At 38.6% G+C, this 19,780-nt stretch overlaps 1 protein-coding gene across 4 annotated transcripts in view; it reads left to right on the top strand.

Moving 5' to 3' along the window:
- Window positions 1-19,780, top strand: part of HOOK3 (hook microtubule tethering protein 3) — an 85,669-nt gene that overhangs the window by 48,274 nt on the left and 17,615 nt on the right. For 2 of the 4 annotated variants that reach the window (XM_054003187.1, XM_054003191.1), the window contains 8 exons: window positions 288-428; window positions 1,900-2,101; window positions 5,474-5,584; window positions 8,139-8,226; window positions 8,787-8,856; window positions 12,698-12,838; window positions 15,051-15,138; window positions 19,395-19,472. In XM_054003187.1, coding sequence (XP_053859162.1) covers window positions 288-428; window positions 1,900-2,101; window positions 5,474-5,584; window positions 8,139-8,226; window positions 8,787-8,856; window positions 12,698-12,838; window positions 15,051-15,138; window positions 19,395-19,472 — 919 coding nt within the window. The remainder of the gene's footprint in view (window positions 1-287; window positions 429-1,899; window positions 2,102-5,473; window positions 5,585-8,138; window positions 8,227-8,786; window positions 8,857-12,697; window positions 12,839-15,050; window positions 15,139-19,394; window positions 19,473-19,780) is intronic. The other 2 variants (XM_054003188.1, XM_054003190.1) reach the window with 1 other exon arrangement.

Here is a 19,780-nt window from a genome sequence, read left to right as displayed (position 1 = left end):
TTCTCCTTAAGCTTCCCTTGTGAAAAATACTGTTATAGAAGGAAACCTCAGGTTTTGCTTTTATGAGAACATATATTACCTTGTGAATTTTCAAATAGAAATACTGATACTAAATTGGGAGCATTGATAAAGTTAATCTACTTTTACATTTTGAATAAGCACATTGTGGTGTTTTCCTTCACTGCAGTAGGAGGCCATTTTGTGTGTTCTTAGAGGGGGGTGATGAGGAAAGGTAACTGTGGCTCACAATGAGAAATTATTTCCTGGATTTCTTTTCATTCTTACAGATTAGAAGCTGCAAAAGATGACTATCGAATACGCTGTGAAGAACTAGAAAAGGAAATTGTGGAATTGAGACAACAAACAGAAGAGCTTACTACACTGGCAGAGGAGGCTCAGTCTTTAAAGGATGAGATAGATGTACTCAGGTAAATTTTGTTCCATTAACTCTTTTTTAACTACTACCTTTTAATCTGTATAATTTGTGTAGTTAATCTATATTGTCTTTTGTTTAAGTAATTTAATATCAAACACTTTCAATGGTGAGATTCTTTGGATCCTCTAGTTTAGGTACACACACCTACACACAATTCTGCTTGAGTACAATAGTTGCTTATTTTGTACCTAATCAATAACTATTAGTAAATTTAATTCTGTGCCAATTCATGGTTATAACAGGGCACCCACTGGTCTCTTTGAGTATGCATATTCACTTTCATCATGCTTCAGGCATCTGTTCTCATCAGAAAACGAGGCTGTTTCCTTTCCTGGATTTGCATTGTTCAGACTTGGGTGGTGCTTTTGGTTTATCACGTAATATTAGTGTGAACAACATCTGTTGCAGCTGTCATTCCCACTGGATTTTTAGCAGTGAAAGTTGTCATGATTTGATGATACTATGGGTTTATGGAGTGGGACAGCCACTTTTACTATGGAGCATATTCCTTCAGTATTGGCATCTATTGCCATGGGATATTCAGAGCAGTTACTCATTCTCTCCAGCAAGGCTTATTTAATACTGCTATTCCTGATTAACCAGTAGCCTTCTACCAAAGCTATCTGTCTTTATCCCTTCTGTCATTAATATAAGGAAGGAACTTATTGGGCTGCATAAATTGCGTAGGTGGCATGGGTTCAAAGAGCAATTCCTTGTCCCAGGAGAGAGGCCCTGCACCTCACTGAGGATTAAACAGAGCTGGCTTGCCTCAGTGTTCCATAAACTGACACATTAATTCAGTGGGAGATTCCCTGGATTTCACAGGAAATTGGGTCTGTAAATGGGTTGATTCTAAAATGAAACTGGGAACAGTAATAGCAGAGGTCTTTGGGGGAGGTGAGGTCCATTGTAATCTTAGGAGTGCAGCAGGTGGATTGATAAAACTCTGAAAAGCTGAAGCCTGGTGTTTCTTTTTTTTTTAATAAGGAATCAAATTTCAAAACTGTTATGGTGCTTCTGTGTCACCAAGTATAATTTGTCTAGCAGAGAGATCTTTATGATTTTTGTCCTGGTTATCATTAAAACTAACTGAATGGCAGAAACTTTTCTTCTTTACCCTTGAAAAATTTAGGACAGAAGATAATTTAAAATTGAAAGGAAATGAGTGGGAGTGAAGTTGTTTTAGCTATTATTTTAAGGTTGGAAGCAGATAAGAAAGTTGTGTTAGGAAGAGGAATAGGGTCTAAAAGAACCTTTAGCATCAGCTCTTAGAGTTGACAAATAGTTATGGGAAGAAAGCAGACAATTAAAAGTGAAAACATCAGTAATAGGAGGATGTGATTGCTTTATTATTTTGCCATGAACGTCTTCTGCATTAAGAAAATACTGTGAAGAAGCATTTTAAATTCTGTTAGCTTTGTTAGTTTTCAAAGTTCAAATTTGATACAAATCTGTCCCTTCAGGCATTCTTCTGATAAAGTAGCCAAGTTAGAAAGCCAGGTGGAATCATACAAAAAGAAATTGGAGGACCTGGGTGATTTGCGGCGGCAAGTGAAGCTTTTAGAAGAGAAGAATACAATGTACATGCAAAATACTGTGAGCCTGGAGGAAGAACTAAGGAAGGCCAACGCAGTACGCAGTCAGCTGGAAACATACAAGAGACAGGTGAGGACAGGCATCATCAATGCTATAGCACTCTGTATTGTTCAGAACTTTTTCTTCATAACATGGCTAATACCTCAAAGTAAAAAAAAAAGCTATGAAAAAAACAACTCCTGTTTAAAAGACTTCCATGTTTTATAGGTGCTTGCTACCTTTGTCCTCCCTTCCTGCAAATCTTGTCATGCCTACAAGTTTGTTTGTCAAAAAGCAGTATTTCTTGCATTTAAAAACTCAACAGACATAAAATGTTTGGTTTTTTTTTCCCTAAAATGATTCCAAATTCATATTCAGTAGCGAGGCTTGAATTAGAGGCTGTCCTTTCAGAAAAAGTATCCACTTTTCACTAACAATTTTCCAGCAGTGAGGAACACACCACAGCTGAGGTAAGTTGTTCCTGTGGTCAAATAACTGTTCCTAAGGTCAAATAACTCTTTTTTTTTTTAAGGTTTTTGTTTCTCTGATACATCTGAATTTTTCCACTTAAGAAGAGAGAAGGACATATGTCATCCTTGTTGTTTATATGCACCTAGTGGAATACAAAATGTGTCTGCAGCACACTCTGTGGAGTGTAAGGCACCTATTTATCCTCCTGCTTATCCAAGTGCCATGTGATGCTGTTTCTGTAAAGGCAGAGGATGTGCTTAATGTTCTTTCTGCTTCTGTGCTTCAGAGACATGATATCATTTTGGTATTCTTGTTACAGGGCTAGACAGACCATGGTTTATTAAAGCTGTAGTGCCTGCTCTGTATTTCTGCGTGATCAAATGATCACAGTACAGGGGTCCCTGTATGTCAGTTTACTGTAGAATAAAGTATAGAAACAAGCACTAACAATGCTGAAAGCCCAGGAGCTATGTGTCTCCCTAAGACTTGATAGATTTTTTTCCCTGCACTTTGGCGATCTCAGTGTTTAAAACAAATTGTTTCAGCTGATGTGGGCTAATTTTAAATTTTAAATTAGCCCAAATTTTAAATTTTAAATACAACCCAAATGATTTTAAATACAGCCCAAATTATTTTACCAGAAAAAAAGAACTTGGACAAGAAAAATTGTCCAAGGGGGCAAAGAGAAATGTAAATATAGAAAGAAATGGCCTTCCACACATGAGTAGTATCAAGTTTACTGGCAACCCAATATTTCACTCTATTAAACAGCTGAGCATGTGATATTCTTGTGTAACCTCAACATCTGCATTTGATTCTTCTTATTTCACCACCAAAAGGATTTTGGAAGGGCCAATCCAATCTGCTAAAGTACTCCTTTTCTTCAGTGTATTTTATGCATAGGATTTCCTGTATGAGGAGCTGATGTTTGTTACAAAACTGTTTACTGACTGAGACTGGAATAAGCCTCAGGTGTCCTGTGGCAGGTGTGTTTTTCTTCACCTAACTATGGTGTCTCAAAATGAACACTCTGTGTTTGTCTTCAGTGTCTATAAGACTAGGCTCATTTTGAGACCTGCCTTTTGTGACTCATAAGTGACAAAATTATTTTTCTGGGAATCCTAAATTGTGCTATCAGAAGTAAGCTGGATATAAGGCTTGTGATGTTATGTCACTGCTGAGTACTAGTGTGCTCCTGTAATGGAATATGTTTTGTCTGGTGTTTGAAGGATCTAACGTGACTCATGAGGACACCATTAGAGAGTTATTTCTTTGGCTTAGAATCACTCTGCTATGCAGATGAAAGTGGTTCATTCAAATTCCTATAGTAATCTGCAAGGAAATTGCATCTTCACGTCACAGTCTCTGTGAGGTTGAGTGGTGGTGTTTTGTTCTCACTCTTCTGAGAGCAAGCACAAGCCTTTTCTAAGAAACTTTATTTCAGCATAAAGAATTGAAATATAAAGACTGCAGGATTTTTGTTTTTGCATTTTTAATTCAGCCCCTTTGTGCATGTGTATTCTGATACATAGTTTACAATATGTCTTGCTTTTCTTTGTTGCACGATTCCTGCTTTATTCATTCCACACACAGATAATGCTTAGTGAATGTGATGGCAGTTCATTTTTTTAAGATCTTCTGCATTACCATGAAACTCTGTTTTTCTATACACTCACAAATCCTAATTCAAGACAAATTTATTTCCTGCAGTGTTTTTCTACATACCATTACCTTTGCATGATTGGTTACAAACATAAATGTATTTATTTCCATTTGAGGTGAAAATACTAATATTTTGCAAGTGGTGGCACTGTCACTGGTGAAGGCCTGCGGTTGTTTCATTATATCTGCAGTTGTTCTGATAGCCTCAGTGATTAATGTCACATCTGAAAAATGAAATATTTTCATATCTAACATGTTCATTTCTTTAATCTCAGAAAACACAGGCCTGTGCTGGTTTTGCAGCTTTTAATTTAGGAACAACAGCAGCAAAGTCTGTGTCTAAGACTTAGGACCATGCATATTTTAGGCCTTGTAGTTATTTTGCTATATTTGTACACATTGAAAATACAAGGTCATTAGAACCACCGGGGATCTTGAGGTAGATATGGCTACTGCTCTAATCACTTACTTTGTAATCTAAAAGCCATGAAAAAGTCTTCTTATAAACTGTTTTAGAAGAAGCTGTAGGTCTTTAGCTGAATCTTCATTCAGCTTTTGTATTTGCAGGTCAGTCTTTATTTAGTTTATTTGCTCTCATGCTGTCTGCATTATGAGCTTTACTAGTGTTCTGGGAATGAATCTTTACTAGTAAAGGCTGAAAGTTTTGAAAAGGGAAGACTTCACTGATTTACCTTCTGTTGTGCTTGGCTTTCACATTTCTGCTCACTTAATTTTAAGAGTTCTTTACTGATCTGTAGTTGAAAGCATACATGTGGCAGTGTTTCTCACTGAAATAAAGAAAACTGTTTGGAGCCTGTGACTGAATCTTTATGTTAGTGCATTAAAAAATATTAGGACATCTCAGGGAATGTTACCTGGCTGCATAAACTAGTAGCTGAATTCTGAGTGAGGCTTATGAAGTAAAATTAACAAAATACGTAGATAATTTGCTTTCTTCAGAGTCTTTTCTTTTTTACTAGGCTCTTCGGAATGCAGAAAGATTTTTCTGCTGTTCCTAATCTTTTTGATCCCTGTAACTACATGGGTTTTTTTTCTGTAAACCTTTCTTGAGCTTAAATTCTTGTTTTAGATGTACTGAAAATACTTCACATTTTTTCCATCTTTTGCTTGCACTAAGACCTAATATTTGAGTGCTTTTTATTTTGCTGAAACACAGAATAACTGATGAAAGAAGTTTTTCGTATGTCCTATAAGTAGCTATTTCACTTGTTTTACAACATGACTTGTGGTGCATTGTAATTGGCTACTTTTGTCTTGTGTATTTTGTTTTAACATTTGCAGACACATTATTGATTCTTGTTCTCACAGGCAGTTGAACTACAAAACAGGTTATCTGAAGAATCCAAGAAAGCTGATAAATTAGATTATGAATGCAAACGACTGAAAGAAAAAGTAGACAGCCTCCAAAAAGAAAAAGATGTAAGTGCCAAGGGGTTTTTTTTTTGTTAGTAACAACAGAAACTTTGTATCCTTTATAACACAGAGATGTGGTAATTATAGTTAGCCATCTTTTTAAGTTAGGAAGTCTTTTTCCTCCAAAACTTTCTAATGTTTGTGTACAAGATAGTTTTTAAACCTAAGAATTGTACAGCATGCAATAAAGTGACTGTACAGAATCATATGCAACCCATTTTTAAGAGGAAAAGCCTTCATATTTGGCATCTGAAGTTGTTTCCTGACCATTTTCCATGAGAAAGTTAATAAATACCCAGTGTAATTATTATGTATTCTGAAAAGCTATTTGAAACAGGGTTTCTGCAGTATCATCCTAGAACTAAATTCCTGTTGCTTTTTTTCCCTAAGGCATTCTTTGAGGTACCATCAACATGCTTCTCTTTGTGGAGTCATCACTAGTGTAGAAAGGGGCTTAGTAGTTGTGTAGAGGGCAATGTCCTTTGTGGCAATCTCACCTTTTATGACAGCTCCTTGTTGACCTATCTTGTACTGCCAATGTGGAACACACTGGGTAGATAGCAATTTATCCCCTTCCTCTTGTGTCATTTGATGCTAGTGATTCTGTGATTAATTGCTCTGTACTCTCTTGCTGAGAGAGTATCCTTCAGACTTCACTTACACACTGTCATTTCTCAACAGCTTGTTTCTTAGAAATGTATATGCAGGTGGTTCAAAGTACCTAAAATCAATGTCAGCAATTGCAGCTAGCAGTTTCTTAGGCATGTTTTAATTATAAGTCCATTGATACAACTATCAGAAACTCTGTAGGCTTTTTCCTCAATAGTCATACTTCATGTCCAGTTATTTCCAAGATTTCCAAGCCCAGCACTTAAATATAATTTGAACTGAAAGTTTTCAGTTACTTTATGTTCATAGGCCATTGATTTCCATTTTTTATTAAATTTTCAAACTCCGATGAACACTTGACCTTCACATCACTTCCATCTGCCCTTCAAGTCAGGCTGGAATGCTCATAATAATTGTGTTAGTATTGTGCTTTGGCTTTCTTTCCTGCTTTTTATTTTTAAATTGGGGTTTTTTTCCCAATTATTTTATGTTGAACAATGGTAAAATTGTTTCTATGGCTTATCCATGGCTCAGTGGACCATTTCATCTTGCACAAAGGATCTGAATTGCAGGCCATTGTCATATAGTTTTCTGATTTACCCCCTGGCAAATAGATTTTTTTTTGAGCTGGATGTTGTTCTTAAGTACATTCTTTTGAATGGGTATGCACCTGTGAGAAGTAAATTACAGCTAGAATTCCCTCATCATGTCAGTTTAGTGATTCACTGTGTGATCTACTTTTTCTGTTCTCTGTTGTCAATATGTATCAGTAAAGTAGCCCACCACAGGTCACAACTAGGTAGTGGTATCTTGTCAACTGTATTTTGGAAATAGTTACTGAAACAGATTATATTCTTTTCCTTATGTTCTGGCAAAGCATGGTAGTGTTTGATATCTTCATCAAAGTAGCTTGGAATTTTACCTCTGTGGTGTGTTATAAGTACTACAATAATTATTAAGCTGCTTGTACCAGTGAAGCCCTAGAGCTTTTTCTAGTCACTAAAATATTCTGGCATTTGGCAATCAACTGTTAGTAAAATGAAATGCTATCAGCCAACACAACTCCATACCTATACAGAGGAAAGGTCTATCTTGGACCATTTAGTAATACTGAACATGTCTGATTTTGGAAGAAACTACAACATGAATCATTACATAGTAGCCAATTTCTTTCCCTTTTTTGACTCTTGGCAACCTTCTGGAAGAAAACTTGGTGCCACCTATAGATTCTCATTTTTTCACCAGAAGGGTAGTTGTGCCAAATTGAAAGCGTATTTGCCTGATGCTACTGAATGATGTGACTGAATAGCACATCTGTCTGGATCCCAAGGCGATCCAGTCCTGTTCTTCAGTTCTCTTTGGACTGAGTCTTACGCAACAAGTTTTCTTTCATAGCTAAGATGTTGGTGAATGACAAGGACAGCTGACACACAGGAGGAATGCGATATGGAAATGTTGCTCACACTTTCAGTGGTAAAAGACAAACAAAATGAAGTAAAAGCATTATGTTGACTCTCTACTTACCTGCTCATTATTTCACTCCTGGCTGAATCTTTGATTTGTGGTTAGGGAAAAATCTATGGTCTCTCAGCTGTCTTCCATTTCCCTTGGAATCAACCCAAATAAAAGGAAAACAGCTGAGTGGTCCCATGGATACTGTTTACTACCTGGTACCAGAAGTTTGTGTCACTAATAACTTGATTTTGTAAGCTTATACCCCTGCTATTTTTAGTCCAATAAGATCAGCAATCCATTCTCCTAAAAAAACCCCAAACTACTGTTTCTGTGGAATATATAATACTTACATTTATTCTGTTATGGAATAGACTGAGATACCTTAAGTTGAATGTAATTTCTAGAATTACATTAAATAATTTTTAAAATTTTGAAGGCTGTTAAAGATAGATTTTGACTGCCAAGACTGATACTCATTCTCTTTCCAATTATTCAGAGATTAAGAACAGAAAGGGATTCTTTGAAAGAAACTATTGAAGAACTTAGATGTGTACAAGCTCAGGAGGGTCAACTCACCACTACAGGTAAAGGACAAATAAGGAGATTAAATGCCTCTTTTCTAAAGTGTACACAAGTTTTCTGTAGAGTATTGAATGTGCTTTTGTTTAGCACAGAATAAATTTAAGCTCTTCTAAAATCGACAGTGAAAAACTTCAACTATTCATAGCTTCATAAGCAAGCAAAAGATTTGAATGTTATTTGAGTCAACCAGAAATTTTAGTCTCCTCTCCAGTGGGATATTTTTATAATGTATATCTAATTTCTATATAGTTACATTGTTTTCTTTAGAGAAATATTTTCTCATGATGTTTCCTGTGTTATAGTTCAATTTGTATGTGTAATCTTGTGTACCTTTGTAGTTCTTAGACAAGATAATGGGTAGGAAATAAATTGCAACATTATTTCTTCAGAATGGATGAAATCAGATGTAATGGTTCACCAAATGAAATGGTGCTTGTCTGTCTGTCTTGCTGTAGCCTGATTTTGTGTCATTTTACATTGTCTAGCAGTAGTGTAAAACTTCTAGAACAATGTCTGCTTCTTATCATGTGAAAAAGTCAGTGGTATGCTTTTCCTTACTCAGGATTGATGCCTCTGGGAAGACAAGAGCCTTCAGACAGTTTAGCAGCAGAAATCATTACTCCTGAAATAAAGTAAGCTAATGCATGCTTTGTTTTACTAACCTCTACAATTGTCAGTGGCAAGTTGAACATTAATTAGCTGTGCCCTGGCAGCCAGGAGGCCCAACTGTGTGCTTGGGGGCATCAGGCATAGCATCACCAGCCAGGCAAGGGAGGGGATTGTCCTGCTCTGGTCTGCACTGGGACAGAGTCCTGTGTGCAGTGTTAGGTGCCACAGTATGAGAAAGACATAAAGCTTTTAGCATCCTAAGGAGGGCCACAAGCATGGTGAAGGGCCTTGGGTGGAAGCTATACGATGAGTAGCTGAGGTCACTTGATCTGTTCAGCCTGGAGAGGAGGAGACTGAGCAGAGATCTTAACCTTCCTCATGAGACAAAGTGGAGGGACGAACATTCATCTCTTCTCTGTTGTGACCAGTGACAGGGCCCATGGGAATGGTCTGAATTTGTGTCAGGGAAGGTTTAGGTTGGATATTAGAAAAACGTACTTCTTGTTGCCCTGTTCTGACTGCCTTGTAGCTTGGTGATGGTACCAAAAGAGTTGAGTATTTATGAGTAAGAACTAAGGGAAAGGCCACAAGGCAGATATTCTGGTGGGTGTGTTATAGACCACTTGTCTAGGATACTATACTATACTATAAGGATCTGGGAGACGTCTTGAGATTGCTGGCCCTTCTTCTTATGGAGGACTTCAGCTTACCAGATGGCTGCTGCAAATGCAGCACAGCAGAAAGGGATCAGTCTAGAAGGTTCTTGAACTGTGTGGAAGATAACTTTCTAACACAGCTACTGAGCAAGCCAACTAGGGAAGATGTGGACTTGCTGTTTGTGAACCGGAAAGGACTCATGGATGATGTGATGATCAGAGGCCATCTTGGGCACAGCAAACCACTGAATGATACAGTTTTTGATTCACAGAGAATTAAGGAGAGAGGTCGGCAGAACCTCCACTTCGGACTTCTGTAGGGCAGACTTTGACTTGTTTAGAGGTCTGGTTGACAGAGTTGCTTGGAAGTCAGTCCTGAAGGGCAAAGGAGTCTCAGAAGGCAAGAAGGAACTGTTAAGATGCAGGAGCAGGCTGTCTCCATGTGCCAAATGGTGAGCCATCAGGAAGACTGGCTTTGCTGCACAGAGAGCTTTGACCAGAACTCAGGAAAAAAAGATTGTATCGTGTTTGGAAGAAAGGGCAAAGCCACTCAGGAGGACTACAGAGATGTTGTGCTGTTATGCAGGGAGAAAATTAGATGGGCCAAAGCCCAACTAGATCTTATTCTGGCTACTGCCAATAAAAGACAATAAAAAATGTTTCTATAACATTTCCCTTATTGATTGCAAGGAGAACCATACCAGTAAAAGACAAGGAGAAGGTTGATCTACTTAAAGCCTTTTTTGCCACAATCTTTGATAGTAAGACTGCTGACCTGGAAGACAGATGCAAGAAGCTGAATCAAGCTGCCACAGTACAAGAGGGAACAGCTATGCTGTGCCTGCTACAGTTATGCTACCTGCTGTGCTACTTAGACACCCACAAGTCCATAGGGGTGGATGGAATCCTCTGAAGGATACTGAGGGAGTGGCTGCAGACAGGTGTAGTAAAATTCACTCTGAAACAGCTTTTGATTGTGAAATAGAGCATCTCGACTTGCTACTGTAGCAAGTAAGGGCAAGAAAGAACCAAGAGTCAAGCCAAGTGAGCAGAGAGTGACTATGCATGAGTACTTCAAATTTTAAAAAGCCCGGAGCAGCCCCCTAGCTCCTGCCCCACCATTCTGTTTCCAAGCTGCAGGAAGAGAGTAACAATTTTGGGCACACATAGATATGGAATACAATAACATTTTGGGTTGCTCAGGTCAGTGTTTATCTGCTGGAGGGTCAAAAGGCTCTGCAGAGGAATCTGAACAGGTTATATCAGTGGACAGAGGACAATTGTATGAAGTTCAGTATGGTCAAGATCTTGCACTTGGATCACAACAACCTGTACAGTGCTGCAGGCTTGAAGAGTGGCTGAAAAGATGCACAGTGGGAAGTAATTGTAGAGTCATAGAACAGCTTGAGTTGTAAGGGACCTTAAAGATCATCTTGTTCCACATACTGTGCCATGGGCAAGGACACCTTCCAGTAGACCAGGTTGCTCAAATCTCCATCCAACCTAGCCTGGAACACTGCCAGGTATGGGGCACTCAGAACTCCTTTTGCCATTGCCTGCAAACCCTCAAAGTAAAGAATCTCTGTTTCATATCTAATCTAAGCCACCCTTTTTCAGTTTAACATTACTCTCCTTTGTCTTGTCTCTCCACACTTGTGAAAAATGCCTCTCCAGCTCTGTTGTTGGCTCCTTTCAGGCACTGTAAGGCTGCTGTAAGGTATCCCTGGAGTCTGATCTACAACCCCAGCCCCAGCTCTCTCAGCCTGCTTTAAGAGAGGTGCTCCATCCCTGTGATCACCTTAGCAGCTTCCTCTGGACTCACTTGAATTAGTTGACATACTTCCTGTGCTGAGGACCCCAGAGCTGGATGCAGGACTCCAGGTGGGCTCTCACCAGAGCAGAGCAGAGGGGCAGAATCCCCTCCCTCCCCTGCTGCCCACGCTGCTTTGGATGCAGCCCAGGACATGTTTGGCTTTCTGGGCTGGGAGTGCCCATGGCTGAGTCATGTCCAGCCTCTCACCCACCAGCATCCCCAAGTCCTTCTCACAGGGCTGCTCTCCATCTGTTCATCCCCAGCCTGTGCTGATACCAGGGGTTGCCATAGGCCAAGTGCAACACCTTACACTTGGCCTTGTTGAATCTCATGAGGTTTTCATGGCCCTATTCCTTCACTTTGTCCAGGTCCCTGTGGATGGCACCTGTTGTTCTGGTGTGGATTTGGTGGTGTTGGTTGACAGCAGCTGAACATGAACTATTGAGTGCCCAGGTAGTCAAGAAGGCCAATGGCATCCTGGCCTGTATCAGCAATAGAGTGGCCAGCAGGACCAGGGCAGGGATTGTTTCCCTGTAATTGGCACTGGTGAGGCCACCCCTCAAATCCTGTGTCCAGTTTTGCACCCTCTCACTGCAAGAAGGACATTGAGGGGCTGGAGCATGTCTGGAGAAGGACAGTAGAGCTAGAGAAGGGTCTAGAGAGTTAAGTCCTATGAGGAGCAGGAGGTTGTTAGAAAGGAGGCTCAGGGGTGACCTTATCATTCTCTAGAACTACCTGGAAGGAGTTATAATGAGGTGGGGGTTGGTATTTTTTCATGAAGCTGTGCTGGGGAGGTTTAGATTGGATATTAGGAATCATTTCTTCACCAGGAGGGGTTATCAAGCATTGAACCCAGGGATGTGATTCAGTTGTCATCCTTGGTGGTATTTAAAAGATGTGTAGTCATGGTGCTTAAGGGACATGGTTCTGTGGTGGACTTGGCAGTGCTGGGTTTATGCTGGATCTTGATGATCTTAAGAGTATTTTCAACCCAAGTGATCCTGTGATTCTGTGTAAAAAGACCAAGAGCTGAGATTAGTTGCTCAGGTTTATGCAGTAGTTCAGTGGCAGCTGAGATTACAGTCTTTTTTCACACTTGGTATGAAGTTTTGCATTCTCTGTATAGTGAATGCATTCTCTGTATTCACTATATATTTGTTGAGCTGTACTCTGAGATCTGATGGGGGCACTGAAGTAATTTCCTTGTGTTCTGTGTTCTGCAATTACAACTTAAATTTGGTTTGTATTTGGGGGTTTGAAGACATGATTACTGTTGCGGCATCTGCCTTAAAAAGATTATATTTATGTTGTTATTTTACTTCCTATGGTCAACTGTTTTATTTGTTATAGATACTGGTATTCTTTTTTTTGCAAAATTGTGTTCTATGTGTTTAGGGAGAAACTCATCCGCCTTCAGCATGAGAACAAGATGTTAAAATTGAACCAAGAAGGTTCTGACAATGAGAAGATTGCCTTGTTGCAGAGCCTTCTTGATGATGCAAACTTACGGAAGAATGAACTGGAGACAGAAAACAGGTAAGAAATTTTGTTCTCTGCTTCAGTTGACCTTCCTACAGGCATCCCTAGGAGAAGAAAGACATGGATTTAATGGAATCAGTCCTGTGAAAGGCCACAAGGATGTGATTATAGGACTGCAGAGTCTTTTATATGAGTAAAGTCTGAGGGATAGGGACTATGTAGCCAGGAAAAGAGAAGGCTTAGGTTTGATCTTATCAATGTATCTTATCGAAGTGTATGATGGGAGGGTCTAAAGAAAGTGGAGATAAGACTCTTGTCAGTAATACTCAGTAACAAGGCAAGAGGGTGTGGGCAGAGTTTAAAACACATTATATTTCATTTGAATGTGAGAATGTGTGGTTTTTTTCACTCTGAGAGTTGCTGAACACTGGAGTATGTTGCTTGGAGAGGTTGTCTTCATCCTTGTAAATATTTAAAACTCAGCAGGACATGTTCCTTGGCAGCCTTCTCTAGCTGACCCTGCTGGATTGAGCCAATCAGCATGCAGACATCTGTGAGGCCAGACAGAATGCATCAGAGCATGCCACAATATTTGGCTGATAGTGATGTGAGGCTGCTTTATATCTAAGCTTCGAATCTGTTCTTTATCTAATCTTCCCCTTCAACTGGGGAAGGTACCTGAAGCCTGAGAAAAGGTAAATACTGCACTCACCTTCAAGAAGGGCAAGCAAAAGGGCATGAAGAACTATTGAGATTGGTCAGCCACAGCTTGCTTCCTGGAAATTTCAGAAAACAAGTCCATCTGGAATCTATTTCTAGCTACATGAGGGACCTGAAAGTAATTGGCAAATGTCAACATGAATTTATTCAGAGCAAATCATGCCTAACTAATGCAGTTGTCTTAACAATGAGATGACAGCACATGTGAAGAATGGTGAAACAGAGGATGATACTTAGCTTTAGCAAAGCCTTTGATAAAGTGCCCCATGGTATCCTTATGTTCAAAATGGCTAGATAGAAACTAAGTAAGTGGACAGTAAAGTGAGCAAAAAAAAATAAAATCATTGGACAGTGATCAGACACCTGAGCCTAAAGCAGTATTGTCAGTGAAATAAAACCCAGCTGGTAATCAGTTCCTCAGTCATCAGTAGCAGTACCAATGCTGTTCATCACTTTTATTAACAACTTCACTGATGAAAGGGGCTACACTCTTAGCAAGTTTGAGAATGATACCACTTTGGGATGTCCTGAAAGGGAACACTGTTACTCAGAGGAGCTCAACAGTCCAGAGAAATGAACTGATGAGTACCCTGACCCTGGCTGTGGAGCAGCTCTGCTGCTAGGACCCCACTCTGGGGTCCTAGTGGGTGGCAAAGGAGGATGTGTTATCTGGGGACCTTGCAGTTGATCTGGACAGTCCTCACTGAGGTGCAGGCAGTCAGTCTGGGAAAATGGTTGTTCACCTCTCATCAGTACTTATGATAGCACATTTGGATAGAGCATGTAATTTTGGATTCCATAGTACCAGAGAAATGTGGACATGTAGAAGTGACTGCTAAGGTGAGAGACACTGTAATGTGTGATAGATGGGGTAAAACTGAGAACTGGTTTGTCCAGGCCAAAGGAAAGGTGACACAGAGGAGAGTACTTGCATCTGCCTGATGGGAAGGTAGAAAGAAGACAGATTTGGGCTGTTGTCAAGAGGTTATTAGTGGAAGGACAAGAGGCAACAGACAAAATACGGGGTATGGGTCTGAGCTCTAGAAGAGAAGCCCAAAGAGACTGTTAGACTTCTGTCCTTACAAGTGCTCAAACCTGGTACTGGATATGGTTCCCAGCAATCTGCTGTAAGTGCACCTGCTTTAAGGAGGAGGTTGGATCTAGGCAACCTGTGGACATCCCTTCCAACCTACAGATTTATACGGTTCTGTAACAGTGTAGAAGCATAAGCTAGCAGCTCTCACACAGTAAAACTGACTATTAAAAGGTCTTCTTTCATGTATTTATATAACTGATTTAACTGATATAACTGATTTCTGCATGCATTTATGTTGTCCTTGAGGAATAGGAGAATGTTCTGGATGAACATCTGGATGTTATAATCTCTGAAACTGCTGTAAGCTCTAACTACCGCTGTAATTTTTTGTAATTTACACTATTGCATTTTTTTTTGTGTAGATGATCTGAAAACACTGGACACAAAAAATCCAAGACTTCCTCTTGCAGTTTGTTTTTTTTTTCTGAAAAACAAATCATGTCTCTTTCCTAGATTGGTAAATCAGAGACTTCTGGAAGTACAGTCCCAGGTTGAAGAACTACAAAAATCTTTGCAGGATCAAGGTTCAAAAGCTGAAGATGTAAGTAGAAATGTACATCAAACTTACATTCGAGTAGTTACCATTTTTGACACTTTCACCTTTTGTTAAAAAAAAAAAAAAAAAAAGGAAAAGATGATACAAACTGAGATTTTGAATAGTTTAGTGTATTTACTTGTATGGTCTTACCAATAAATTGTGCTTCTCTAACTAGGATGTAAGACAATTGTCTAGAGTAGAAAACTATCCTATGTAGAGAAGGTGTCACACATTTTATTTGAATAATTGTGTCTGTTGCAACAGAAAACTCAGCATATAAAATTATTTATTTAGAATAGAGAGCTTTGCAGGGAATTGAGGAAATGTTCATTCTCCATGAATAAAGCATCTGAAGTTGTTATGGGTTTAGTTTTCTTAATGAAAGTTAAAGCTTTTCCAGCCACTGGCAGGTCTTCAGTTCTTCATGTAAATGTATCTCAGAATGAAAAAAGCCAGGCAGACCAAAACTAAAAAAGAAGTCAAATAATTAGGCCCTCAACACAATGTAGCATTTTCTGTTTCTATATACAGAGTTAACTTTATTTTAAATGTAAGAATACACATTGTATCTCAGTTAGTGTAGAAAACAACTTTCAGTCTTCCACTCAAAAGTTGTTTATTATCTCCTGCATTTCAAAAAAGAAGCTCTAGAACTTTCTTGAAAGCAGAGATTTGTTGGACTGTACATGCATAGCTTATGCTCACAATCTCAGTGTGTCATGTTGCTAACTGGTAACAAACTGTAATGTGCTACTTTCTATTTCTGTGGGTTTGTTTTAGCTAATTTGTATAAAATAGCAGAAGTTTTTTTATTAGATGGTTATGTTCATTTAAGAGTTTGTTAAATTTAGTTTACCCTTTAAATTTTCAGAATAAACTATATAAATGTTAAACACTGGATTGATTTCCATCAAGATTATTTTCCTGAGTATCTTAGAATGTGTTTTAGAATGCACGTTAAAATAGGTCTATTCTGAGATGTTCTTTGTTGTCTTGATTATTGGCCAAAATCTTTTCAGGGTGAACAAGAATATGAAAGAGTTATTCTCAGATACTGAGTATTGTAAATGATCTCTGTCAAATTGCATTCAGCTTTATTTGCTGCAGTTTTAATTGTGTCCCTTTTGATGCTCTGGTTGGCTCAGTAATTTAGGGTGTGACTGCACTCATGGCTTCTGTGTTGGTCTGACCATAGCAGTGGTAATTTATAGGCACTGATCCCATGGCCTGTTTTGCTGAGTTCGATCTGTAGGATTTAATTTACTCTTAAGGAAGCAAAAGAGTGACTGTAGATTCATTGAAATGTTGAAGATGCAAGAACTTCTGACACTGTGGTCTCCTCATGTAATCTCCCTTGTAAAGCAGAACAAATCTCATAAGTTAAACCCAGCTGCTCAAGTAGGTCAAAGTTGGGCTGAGACTACTTGAGTTATCTGTAGGATAGGCGTACAAAAAGAGTGATTCTTCAAAAAAATAAGAAAAAGCAATAGGAGAGACACAACATACAGTTCACCAGTACATAATTTTCAGCTAAATTCCTCTGGTTTTTGCTATTTTTCTGCAAAAATGCACTGAGATTCATATTTTTACATACTTATACTGTAAATGTGCTCAATCCAGAAAATTCATTTTAATTCAGTCCTGATATGTATGGTGAGAGCTCAGGTTTGTTGGGGGGTTTTGTTTGTTTGGTTTGGTTTGTTTTTTTAAGTTTTATTTTGTTTTAAAGCTGAAGTTATTTTTAGACACACCCAAAAAGGTGTAGAGGTAGTGTTCTAACTCAGGCAAGTGTCCTTGTAGTGTTGCATGCTCTGTGCCAGGATCCACAAGGACAAACAGTTTCGATTTTGTACTGAAGTGCAGGGTAAGGCAGCTGTGTGCCATTAGGCCTGTGATGGTCACCGACACATTCTGTTGGGATACATGATTAGTCCGTTCTGAGTGTTACCTTGCTAGCCAGGCATAGGCCTCCTTACTCCCATCTTTCAGACTACAGAATCAACTCAGATGTGTCTGGTGTGCTCAGAATAGGTTTGATTAATTGTCCTCCAGAATGCAGTAGTCATGTGGGGCTACTCAGCAGTTACCTGGACAGCTTTGACTACATTATTTGCCTGTCTTATCACTGTCTTTTATCATCCTTGTTCTCCTGTTCTCTGCCCTAATCCCTTCCTGTATAAACACCCTGCCTTTAGTTACTTCTGCCCCACTTGTTAAATCCATCCCACACCTAATGTTTTTCATAATGTAACATAGGCAGTCTTGGCCTTACATGCTGTTACTGATAAACACCTCCCTAAAAGGTCCCCAAAATTCTGTTACCTCTTCAGTTAGCCATGAAGTTCAGCCACTTTTTCATTTGGTGAGACACTGGAACAAATTACCCAGGGAAGTTGTGGAAGCCCCATCCATGGAATATTCAAGGTGAGGTTGGACAGGGCATTGAGCAACCTGATCTAGTTGAAGGTGTCCCTGCTTATTGAAGGGGGTTGGACTATGTCCATTCCAACCCAAGCCATTCTGTCATTACTCTCAGCATTCTTGAAAATCTGACCATCCATCATGGTGCTGTTTTGTGATTTTCATCACCTCACAGTGTTATTGATCTCATCCAGCAGTCTTCTGATATGATGACCCATAGTTTCCCATACCCTGCTAAGTTAGCTTAACCTCAGGCCAGAATCTAAGCATCTGCCTCTAATTTTAACATCTAAAATAAAACCAAATTTTGCCCTGAAAAATGGGACAGACTTGTTCCTTTGGTTTGTTTAAGCATTAAAGGAACTTCAAGCAAAAAGACTTTTATTTCTGTAGTGTTTAGGAGACTTATCTCCCTATGAGAGAACAACAATTATAGTAATTACATTTTAGATTTATATGAGTCTTTAAAGTTTACTGGTACTGCAAAAATCCCTGAAGTAATGTTTGCCAATTTTTAGAATGATCTGTCTGACTTTATCTGGCAAGTATATATGGGATCTTTGGGTACCAAGAATGGCATATTGAGTCATTGAGTGTTTTAGTCTCTTTCTTAATCATGTGTCTTGGGTCAGTTAATGTGGGTAAACTCAATTCTGCTTCTTTTAGTTGTTTAGACTGTTTATCACAAGTAATTTCTTGGGTGTGAAAACATGATCTATCTAGCTGGGAGAGAGGTTACTCCCTCAGCAGTGCAGATACTAGGTAAATAATACACCAGTGGAATCAGTGTTGACTAGTAGTGGTGTCTGTTTCAAGATAAACCCAAGTGCAATAAAAGGATGAAAAAAAAAGCGGAGTTCAATTTTGATTTTGTTACCTTAGGGAAATGGGCACTGCTTCCAGATTTTTCCCTTTCTTGTCCTAGTCAGACAGTAGTCCCCTAAATGATCAGATACGAGTGATAGGGACAGTTCAAATGATTTGTGACTGATAAAGATGCTTACAAATATTTTTTGTTACATAAAGGGTAGTGTTGCTGCAGCTGTTCAGAAGTCTGCAAAAAAGAAAAAAGCCAAAAATCTGCAGATCCTTAGCTGCTGCAAATTTCTGACTGTGAAATCAGTAGAGCCATATTGACTTGTTTTAATGGCTCCCCACCTTTCTTGTCATGCAGTAAGAAAATCTCTTTTGTAGTAATGTAAAAACACGCCTCAGGAATGTGATCAAAGACAATATTTATATTAAAGTATAACCAAACTAAAAAGCTTTATGAGTGCACACTGTAATTTTTTCTGCTAGCAAGGTGACTAAATCTTTGTATAAAGAACATTGGAGAAAAAATAATGAAGTAATTTTGTTGATTATTTTATCTTGTAGTTTGATGGTGTTGCGGACCATCAGTCACATGCTAACCCTCCCACGTGATTAATACTGTATAAACACAAACTAAAAAAGCAGTTGCAGATTTAAATATTCTACATTTGCTTTGTATTCAGTCAGAGTGGCAATAAAACAATTCATCATCACACCACAAAAACACCTGCATCTCTTAATTCTAGTTGTAGCCCAACAGACTGGATATTTTCCTTGGTTTTCTTTGTTGTATGATTTTTGTTTTAAAATTACTTTCCTAAATAGCCGTTGCTTTCCTTTGGAATTCTGATTTAAACACAATGATTTATAAATGTGCTTCTTTATTCTTTTTATATTTTTGGGTTTAGTGACATGTTTTAGAAAATGTTACTAGATGAAAATTGCTCATGAGAACAGAGGAAGAAATTGCACATGCGTGAAAAATGCATAGCTTTAACTTTTTCTGTTCATGACTTTCTAAATAGTTTCTTCTGTTGGCTGCTGTTTTGCTTTATACTAATGTCATCTCTGTTTCTTGGCATGGGCTTCTGCTCAAGGCTATTGTGAGTATGGCTTTCTATTTACTTAACACTACTTTCAGTTCATAGACATTTATTGAGTTTGAGTTTTTTTTCCTTTTTAAAAATACTCACTGTGTATGAAGTGAGTTTAAAATCTAAAAATTACTTCAAAGTTTTTATTCAAAGAGCTTATCTAAATGTGATTTAATCGGGAAGTGGAACACTGTAAGTTGTACAGTGATTTTTTTATGTGTCTGTAATCAATAAAGATAAGAAACACAAAAAAAGGTGACATTTTTGCTACCCTGCAGTTAGAAATACTGTACTCCTAGTTTCTGTGGGATGCGAAT

This window comes from Vidua macroura, chromosome Z (assembly GCF_024509145.1).
Source record: "Vidua macroura isolate BioBank_ID:100142 chromosome Z, ASM2450914v1, whole genome shotgun sequence".
Lineage (NCBI taxonomy): Eukaryota > Metazoa > Chordata > Aves > Passeriformes > Viduidae > Vidua > Vidua macroura.
This window is presented reverse-complemented; position numbering and strand designations above follow the sequence as displayed.